Source organism: Formica exsecta, unplaced genomic scaffold (assembly GCF_003651465.1).
Source record: "Formica exsecta isolate Colony F162 unplaced genomic scaffold, ASM365146v1 scaffold172, whole genome shotgun sequence".
Classification (NCBI taxonomy): Eukaryota; Metazoa; Arthropoda; class Insecta; order Hymenoptera; family Formicidae; genus Formica; species Formica exsecta.
Window position 1 is genome coordinate 321,194 of NW_021849037.1, and position 11,093 is coordinate 332,286.

General features: G+C 33.9%; 1 protein-coding gene across 2 annotated transcripts in view; it reads right to left on the reverse strand.

Annotated features, from left to right (window-relative positions):
- The window catches only part of LOC115233354 (protein WWC2-like), a 25,117-nt gene that overhangs the window by 1,786 nt on the left and 12,238 nt on the right, over positions 1–11,093 (reverse strand). For both annotated transcript variants that reach the window (XM_029803717.1, XM_029803718.1), the window contains exon 3: positions 1,139–1,248. In XM_029803717.1, the coding sequence (XP_029659577.1) occupies positions 1,139–1,248 (110 nt within the window). The remainder of the gene's footprint in view (positions 1–1,138; positions 1,249–11,093) is intronic.

Consider the following 11,093-nt stretch of genomic DNA (forward strand, 5'->3'; position numbering starts at 1 on the left):
TTCTTTTATGGCTGGTTGGGCATTAGTCGCCCATACACCATTGTTTCTTATGGGTTTGTAAGATATAAGCAAAAAACTCCTCTTAAGAGAGGAGAAAGTCTAAAAAAAAAGGTCCAGACAAAGGACATACGCAGCACGCAAAAACACGTCCGAACCCGACACGTTGTCAGTCGGAACTATATAAATATAGATATAAATTTAAATACATAAATTTAAATTTTATTTGAAAAATGTGCATTAAAAATATACGTTTCGGATACACGTTTGATTTTTTGATCTAGGATATAAATATATATAAAGATTACATTGGAATTTTTAAAAATTTGACATGTACAATATTTCTTATTGCAGTCAATTGCAGTTAATTTGACATTTGCGTGACTATTGTGTGATTTTCACGTTCTCTAATCGCAACATAAAATATAATGCAAGTTGTATGCGATTAGTCGCATTAGTCGCATTGCCACGTGATCATCGTATTCTGATAATTAGCGCGCGCGCGCGATCGTAATTAGCCATGTTTCCACGAATGAGTGTCATGTGAGTACTACGAAGAAAGAAAAAGCCAAACAAGAAAAGAGGAGGAAGCCTGGAATGGCATTGAGCTGTATCGCATTGTACCGATGAGTATTAATTTTAATTTTAATTTTTATTATTATTATTATTATTATTATTATTATTATCACAGTTATTAGTATATTATATAAAAAATCTGCTAGAATACAGCAATTTATATGTTTTGCACAACTTATTCTTATAAATGATTTAAAAGATATATATGTATAATAATGTTTGTACTCTTTAGATTTTAACATTATATTATAATAATTTTAAAAATAAAATCGATATATATATATCACTAAAAAATTTGATTTGATTTTTCATTTTATTTTAATATTTCGTTTCATTTTAATATTTCATTTCATTTTACTATTTCATTTTATTTTAAATATTTTTGCAAGCTCGATCGAAGTTATCGACGATTGAGCAAGAAAATGCATGCATAAACCTATACGTGATATAACACAAATATAAAATTCCAATCGATTCTAATATCGCAAGACGAATATCTGACCAAGTTCTCGGCGCTCACACTTTCTCAATCAGATAGTATGATAGAAATAGGATAAAAACTTACGATTGACATGATTGATGTAGTAAGCGCCCACGTGCTTATCGTAGGCCTCCTCCCAGCCGAGGGGAAGCTCGTTTCCGATACAATCCGCGAACGTTTGGGGTTTAGTAAACCTATAACAATAAAAAGAAACAAAAATTTTTATAAAATATTTAGTAATTTTTTTTATTCTATTAATCAATTGAAAATAAATTATGAATTATTGTCGGGATATATTCTTTCGGAATGCTATCTATTCATATCGACATACTAAATAATTGAGTCGCGCAAAAGTCGTTAACCGAAATAATCCTAAATAAGTCGCATTCATTATTGGAAAGAAAAGAAGGCGAGAATGTCGTCCGGATGTATGACTCGCTTTCCGGAAATCGCCGATTGCGTAGATAAAATGCGTACATCATGCGTATATATCGCGTTGTGTCATCAGTATGACATGTAAGTTATATGACATTTATGATAATTCTTCAGTTAATATTGTCGTTTTACAATTTCGATAAGTCAATCTTGAAATTTCAAATTTGATATTGCGAGGCTAAGAATCAAGTATGACTTATTATGATTCAGTATGAAATGACACGACTGTGTCGTGTGGTACTTGGAAATAAAATATGTTTAATATAATCGCCGGTAAATTTTTTGACGCGGAATCATTTCCTTTCTATGCGCACGCAAAATTTTTTACAGATTACGCGCGTGAGCGAGATATAGATATACATATATGTTTAATCGGCTTTGGTCGAAACGTTTTTTCGCGCTCATCAAATGAATTTGATGAATCTGCTCGTTTCGCTCAATATATTCACGGTAAAGTTGTAAAAAACTGGTTTTTTTCTAATAAAAATTCTTGTAAAATTTTTCTAATAAAAAAAAAACCAGTTTTTTTCATTATTTTTTATATTATAATATTATTTTTATTAATATTTTTTTTGTTAACATAAAAATAAAAAACTAAATATATTTCTCTTATAAACTCTTATATTTTTAATTAATCTTTTTTCAAAAGTAATTTTATTGGATTAATAAGATTTTTGCGGCAAATTACATCAAATTCGATATGATTCGAATAATTTTTAATTAGATGCATAACAAAAATTTTTATTATGCATCTAATTAATATTGAAAATTATCCGAATTATGTCGTGTTTAATATCATTTTAACCACAAAAGTCTCATTAATCCATTAAAATTGTTTTCAAAAAGATAAAAAAAAAAAATAAAAGAATTGGTATTTAATTTATAAGATGCTTACATTCGTGAAATAGCCAATTTGAATGCGAGCTACATTTAAAATAATAATGGTTAACTCAAATCTATCATCTAAAAAGCTAAAAATAATGAGAAATCAACTTACAGCAATCAAAATATAAAGATATTAAATATCTGGAAAAAAAAAAAAAAAAAAAAAAATTTTTTTAAAACGAGACTTGTTTTTTTCATAAAAAACCGTTTTTTATAAAAAAAACATTTTGATTTTTTTTCTATTTACACCTTTGATTCGCGACTATATACGCATCGTATCAAATCGATATGAAAAGTGGCTCGCGACTCGTCGCATTCGCATAATACCGTAAAACTTATATTAACGCGCACAATGTAGTTTTGCGGGAAAACGAGCGAGGGACAGAACGATACGCGAAAGTACGGAGCACTTTCGCTTCCGTCCACTGTGTTCGTTCGGCCAGGACATACGGAATTTCACGCGGGAGCACGTGCTTTCGTTGTATCCATGATCGGCGGCAGTCGCACTCGCGACTCGTTAAACTTTGCCGTAAGTCGCTTCAACCTTGGCATACCGTAGAACCGTGTGTTATCCTTCTCTCCCTCACCCGCCTCCCCCCCCCCCCCCCCCNAGTGTCGCGATGTACGCTCCTGACCTTCTTCTTCTCTCTTTTTCTTTTTGCTTTCTCTCTCTTTCTGTTTCTCGTCGTTATAGTAGGACAGAATCGCGGTAAGGCCAAGGGCACGCCGAGACCGTGAATCATGCGACAGAAAGGGGATTAAGGAAATTGTCCATGAAAACACGCAATGAAGCGCGATCTGCTCCCCTGTATGTAGAAAGAGAGAGAGAGAGAGAGAGAGAATCTACTCTATTTTATATTAAAACTACATTTCAATATGTTGGTTCTTTGCGAGGGAAAGAAAGCGAATTTCAACAAATCAATACAGAATTAAATGACAGCATCAGAGAAATTTCTGCCAAAAAATAAAAAGTATTTTAAATTTATATGCCAAATATGCTTTTGGAATTTCAAAAGGACGAAACATAAACTAATCTCGTGTTTTAATTCAAAAAAATTCCATATAAGAGATTTCACGTAATTATTGGTTTAGAGTTTTGCAAGAAAAGATATTACGGATGCATAAGTTTTACATTTAAAAAAATCCATTTTGTAGTAGTAAAAGAAATGATTAGCATAATTCTCGCTGAAAGAATATTCCGAGAGTAAAATAATAAAATAAAAGAAGAGAATATATTTGTCAGTTAAATCTCTCAAATATTTATTCAGCTTGTTTGCCATATATACGTATTCTCTATCTCTATTAATTCAATTAAAGATTAAATATGAAGAGATCAAATTTGCTCAGTAATTAACGTCTTCTTTATAAACGCTAATTGATGACTATTAATAACGAATTGTATCGGATGAGTTGTTCGAGTGAGATAGGTACGCAAAGAATTAACGCGTTCTGTGTTATATATCCTCTCGTGCCACGTCTACGGAAATCGAAATCAGATACTCCAAGACATATTGTTCAACATTCCGACTCGCAGCGGAATCCGCATACCGCTTTGTCAGTTGCGTGAGCGACATCCGATTATACTACGTCCTTCATTTTCATTTTCTTCGTGCGACGCGCGCGCGCGCTACATAATAATTGATCGTTATTTAAAGTACAATTTTACGTAAACTGGGTGTTAATACTGAATTAGTATTTAACTTTGGCAAAAATGCGATTATCGCAATAAAAAGTGTCAACGATATTCTCAATTAGATTTTTTTCAAATAATAAACGATCGATTTCGAATTTATCTAATTTTTTTAATGACAGATATATATACAGGGTGTCCCGATCAGTATAACGACTAGATCGACAAACTTCAAGTAGTTAGGTTAGGTTATAAAGAACACCAAAACAAGCCAATTTTGCCAATAAACCCGCAAATTTGTTTGTTTGTTCGCAAATGAGTCGTTTTGGCACTAGAGAATCAAAGATTAACAAGGGAACGTCGCGAACCCGAAAATTCTGATTTTGATGAAACTTTACACACATGTAAAGGGGGTAAATAGATGAATTTAGAAATTTCCAATTGCGGTCCAAAAGCGATTCTAAAGGGTGAAATCACCCCTCATATGTAGAGCGGTTTTTTGCTTTTTTCGATATATCTCGAAAATTATTCGAGATATCAAAAAATATTTTATACAAAAGTTTCATGGTAAAAACACCTCTATTTAACCACATTAATAAAATTTTGAAAAAATAATTTTTTTCAAAGATTTTTGCTCTTGTTAGTCTTTGATTCTCTAGTGCCAAAACGGCTTATTTGCGGACATAGATTAGGTTAGGTGACATAAGAGTATAAACAGATATTTTGGTGTCCTTTATAACCTGAAGTTTTTGTTGGTCTAATTTTAGGACACCCTGTATAAAATTAGTAAAAATATAACATATGTAAGACAAATACGCAAAATCATTATGATTCCAACGTATTCATTACATCACAAAAAAAATGGAGGGTTAAAGTTGTGTCATCAGCGTTGGAGAAATTCGGAGAAATTAATTTAACCGAAATAATTCGTCGTCGCACGCTGTGTTGCGAAGAAAATTGCGCAACGACGACCGGTAAACAGACATTTTTGAGCGTATGATTTCCTGTTACACTGAAATTCCAAAGATCAGCCGTCACTCGAGTCTCTCGGCGCGTTATTCCGTCTTCTTTTCTTTTATCGCGCGCGCATATACATACATATACAATAAAAAGAAATTCCCAGAAAAACGCCAATCCAAGTTTATAACCGTATCCTATATCTTCTCCTTCTTCTCCCAGTCGACTTCTCGTGGATATTTGCGCGATGACGAGGGCCCCTTCGTCATTAGGTGATCCGTGACGGGCGCTCCAATTCGCGACAGATATTGTGCAAGCCCGATAATATGTTTGTTTTACGACGAATCACCGCGAAATCTGGTAGCGCGTTGCTAAGGATCACTCAAGGCCGAAAAGCATTCTTTTTCGCACAACACGCATATATAATTACCTCGCGTGCGATCGCGTGAAACGTGCCTCGGTTTTATTCTCAGATATTTGCAAAGATTTGCAATTTGTCGAAATCCTTGTTTCAGAAACCTTATAACTTTGATATGTATTTCGATTAATCTTGACGATTAGAATTAAAGTCCGTCGAAGTCGGCGGGATTAAAAAGGATCCGATAATTTTATTCGCGCTTATATATTTATTTGCATTTTTTACAACGCAGTTCGTTGAAATTCCTTAAGGAAGTAAACCTCGCAATTAAGCCGGCGTCGGGTGATAAAATTAATTATTCTAAATTCGTTGAAAGAAGATATTAATAAAAAAGTGCGATGATTCAACAATAGCGCTTTGTACCGCGTACAATTAATGAAGTAGAATAAGTGAGACATTATGCGATGAGTATTCAACGAATGCGCAAACACTGTCTCAATGTAACGGGGCAGAAAAATGGCTCGTTGTCGGTGTAATTAAATTGAAACTTCAGACGTAGATCAAGGACGAGCAGTATGCCGTTACATGTTGCTACAATTTCATCAAAAACAACTCATCTCCTCTCATTTTTTTCACCACGCTGGTATGATCTCTCGTGTTTGGTCTACGTCGAAATAGATATTTAGTGATATGTTATCTAAAATTCGAATTTGTGACACATAATTAAGCATTAAAATTAATTAAATAATTAATTAAAAAATATATTAATATATTTATTTAATTTAAAAAAATTTTATTTTTATTGTAGATTAATTTCTACTTTTCTTCTTTTTTCTCTCCGCACATGCGTCACGCGTTTTAATTTATTATCAAATTATCTTTATCAATTCATATTTATTTTCATTATTCACCGTTAATTTATACACGATATCAAGATATCGGTATATTTCAATGAAGAAAAAAGCTCATACAGAATACAAGCACAATTAAATAATTTTCTTATCCGAATGCGACATTCGTAACATGCGAGTGTCCGTAGAATAAGACGCATTTCCGACTGCGTGCATGAAATTCCTAGATCGCAATCCGTCGCGTGCATACCTGTGCATTGCATACGAAGGAAACAATGGCTCGCGAGACAGATTACAGTAATATTCCTGTCGTTCTCGAGCGATTCTTTACGAAAGAACGCCTACGAAGTCTTTTCGTGAATGTCGCAAACTCCAGTCTAAGTCTAACAGCAATGGAAAGTAGAAACTCGTTTTGTGTGTTAAAGAATAGAAATCGAAATTACTGTTTTTCGCGAAACACAAGTTTCGGACGTCACTTTCTTAACCATGTCAATAAAAGAATTTAAAAACTTGTCATAAAGTAGATAATAAAATAAAATAAAATAAAATAAAATATGATAAATTTTAATATTGTCATAAATATATTTAAATAAAGTACAATTATAACAAGTTCAACACATGTACGCATGTAATTTACAATGAAAGCGTCCGGAATAAAAATGTAAAAATGCAATGCAAAAGTTTTCAAGAATAAAAGCTAGCGTTATCTTATTAAAAAAAAAAAAAATCAAGATGAATATTTCTTGCGTGACTAAGCTAAAAAGGAGTCGTAAATTCGAAGCGTTGTCGCGCGAATATGCATTCCATACATCCTCCGAGACGTAATCACTTGGCGTGAATATATGAGATGACACTTAACGTCACGCTTCGAACATCGACCGAGCCTATCGGTGTCACTAAAATGTATATATTTTTGTCGCCCTCCATAAACGACGATGGATGATACCATACAGAACAACAGTTGCATGCTTCCAAGACAAAAATCGCGGCAACATCATTACGGGGAAATCATAGTACGCAAAGTAGCTAAGATCTCACTTTTTTCATTAACGAATTTCTCGATCAATTGTGTCAATTTTCTCTTTTTTTTTTTTTTTTTAACGAAAATTCCGATAGTTATTAAATCATCAGTAGTTAAAAATAAAGAGCTTCTCGAGGAATAAATTTCAATTGGTGTAAATGTAAACAGAATATGTTTATTTTTCATTTAATTTCAACTTGCTCATTTTCCATCTAGACAAATTTATAACGCGGGGATTAATTACAAAGTTATGTAAATTAGAAAATTGGGAAACTTGTGTATCAAATTCAACATTTGCATTAAGAAAAAATTATCTCTAGCTTGATGAAAAGATTGAGCGAAAGATGACTCGTTGCTAGATCTTTGTTGAGACATCTCGTGTGCATGATATAAGATAATTACTCGGGAATAAACGACACCTATTACAATAATATATATCGTCGAAATTATATATGTAATACTGTAGAAGATACTTATATGTTACAAGTTGCACACTAAAAATAATAAAAATTATACCCCAAGTCGTGGGATGGAATAGCAGGATGTCTATTCAAAACTTGTAAAAAGATTCCCTGATTTTTCAGGTAATTTGTTCAAAATTCCAGATAAAATTAGAGAATTTTTAGATGGAACTTTTCAAAATAAATTTTTTTCTGTGCGTTTTCTAATGTTTTTCATTAATACAAAGGAAAAATAAACAACTTGAATTTTAAATATAAAATTTAAATATGTACTGAAAAGAACTGAATGACTTTTGTAAGATAAGCATTTTCATCTCTATAATATTTTTATTTTCTATCATTAATTGTAAGAATTACAATAAAAAGTATGTACTCAGTATTGTGTATTCAGTATTTTTTGCTATGACAATGAACATATAATCAAAGAGAGAGAGATATATTTATAATATATTTGAAACATATAATTTACAATCACTGGCCAATGAGATTGCAATATAAGAACAAAATGATCAAAGAGAAAATTTTTGAAAAAATTTTCTGAGTTCGAATAAAATTCTATGAGAATTCCCTAATTTTTCAAAATTCCTGAGAACTCCAGGTTTTCTAGATTTTTCCGGGAAGTAAACACCCTGAATAGCGATAGTGCGTTAAAACAATCGCGTTAAAGACAACACGCAGTCCCCGGATTAGTTTCTCTGGGGAAATTTTCCGAAAGAGCCGTAGAACCTCGCGAGAGCGCGTCTCGACAGGTGTTGGCGTGCCTTCTCGTTGGCTAAGGTGAAACACGGCCCTGAATAATGCGGCGCGCGCGCTTATGCGTGGGCATGCGGCTCGCGTGCGTGGGTGCCTCTTCGGCTACCTGGCTCTGCCCCAAGGGCACCGCTCGCGTTGTACATTAGCGAATGCGCGCACGTATCGGGATATCGCTCACGTTTTCGCACTTTTGCCTCGCGGCACATCGTCGTGCCGAGGCCACCTGAGAGCGAAGCGCAATCGATCGATCGATCGATCGATCGATCGATCGATCAATCGCACTTTAAAAGAAAAATAAATGACGAGCGAAACGAGATGCTGGCAGAGTTATGCCAGTAATGAAGAAACACGCGGCAAGAAAGAAAGAGGGGGAAAGAGATTATCGTCTAGGAATGCCCCTCGTGCATTTGGAACGAGGTTGAAGCGCGAGAAACGCACATTTTACGCAGCGATTTGTTTTGTGTACGCACGAGAAGACGATCACGAGAATTGGTCGAGCAGTAAATAGATAATTATAGTATATTGGTTGTCATAAATTCTTAAGAGCATACATTTGTTCGCGTAAGTAACTGCGAACTGTGATATTTACACCCCATTTTGTTTAGACGCGAAAATATGTAGTACGATTACGAATGTTAAGCTGCGCTAAGAGTCATTTCTAGATCGAAAATCGGATCTTTTATGCCTCTTATGTATACGTATATCTATTCTTCGAAATTTAAAAATCTAAATTTTTGTTAAGGATTTATATACAGGGTGTCTATTCAAAGCTTGTAAAAAAAATTCCTTAAGATTCCCTGATTTTTCAGATAATTTGTTCAAAATTCCAGATAAAATTAGAGAACTTTTAGATGGAACTTTTTAAAATAAATTTTTTTTCGTTTTCTAATGCTTTCCACTCATACAAAGGAAAAATAAATCCCTTAAATTCTAAATATTAAATTTAAAAATGTACTGAAAAGAACCGAATGACTTTTGTAAAATAAACATTTTTCATTTACATAATATTTTCATTTTATCATTAATTGTAAGAATTATAACAAAAAATGTGCACTCAGTATTGTGTATTCAGTATTTTTTGCCATGACAATGAACATATAATCCAAGAGAAAAATATATATTTATAATATATATGAAACATATAATTCAATCATTGGCCAATCAGATTGCCGATGCTTACAATTCCCTGATTTTTCAAGATAAAAACAAAATCCCGGAGAATTCCAGGTTTTCTATGTTTTTCCAGGGAATAGACATATGCAGAAAATTTGTTAAATTCATTAACAAAGCCTTGGATGTGCGTGCAAGATATATTCCTTGCACTGCAAAGATACACTACTCGGGCATAATCTCGCGTTTGTCGTTTTTCGATACGCGATCGGCTAATTGCGTATACGGGTGACAGTGGTTTACGGTAAAGCGCGTAGCTGCATAAAACGTAAATTGTAATTGCAGCTAATGATAGTTTAAAATACTTTTAACGGCGTAAATGGCCGTTTTGCCGAGGACACAACTGGTTTTGCCATGGCGTTTATGCCGGGGCGTAAAGATTCCGAGAAGAAAATAATGGTACTCTCTCTCTCTCTCTCTCTCTCTCGAGCCTCCGCAGGAATCTCCGTTTGCCTTCGTCCTTCGGTATGCGGCCGTGTCTCACGATGCAGGAATGTATTGAATTTCCAAATTTGGAAACACTCCTGCCCCGCAATTCGTGCCACGACTCCGGTCACGCGCACACGTGTATGTGTATTGTGTGCGTTATACGCATGTACGCAAAATATACCCGCGTCCATTTGAACGTAACTCGCGAATGTTTGCGTCACGAAACATGCTTCGACCTAAAATAACGCATATATGCCCAACAAATAAGTTATTTGTTTAAGGGCGTATCAAGTATCACGGTAGATTGAAAATATAAACGAGTAATCTGTGAACACGTTTGCGTCATAAAACACGTGTTTTGCTTTGACGTCGAATAACGCATGTATCGAATATAGAATAATTTCATACAAGATGAGAAAATTTTTAAATAATAACAATATCCGATGGACGATTATGAATTCACGTATATGTATCGTATATGTCGCATGTAATGCTTACGTATAAAATATTTGCGATAATAAATTTAAGCGTCTCTCCAACATACGCAAGTGTGCAGTTGCACGCACGCACGTGTTCGTCGCGTTGACGCCCGGAGGGTCGATCCTGCCAATACATAATCCAAAAATATTTGGCAGCGAAATCCTTCCGAGCTCGTACAAGCTAGATTTACGTCACGATTTACGTGCGTTGTATCGGCAGACGTGATACAGCGTTTAGCACGGTGAGCGAAATAGTGAGAATAATAAAGACTATAAAAACAAGATGCATAATAGATGCGCTATCATAAAAATCTGTTAATAAAAATGCGAGAAAAATATTTTGCGTAGCGATGACGACTAGTAAATATGCATCAATTAATATAAATTGTTATTGCGTCTTGACACTCAACCTGTCGAATCGTTGTAAAAAAAACCGCGTTTAATAATAATGCGATTTAGATAAATAATATATCGATATAAAGTAAATTAAAACGTGTATATAATTACCCAGATAACCTTCGTGATAATTATGTATATATAAACGATTTATGTGGGCAATATATTGCTCGTAAATTTATTTCATAAAACTCAAAGGCAAAAGTATCGTTTA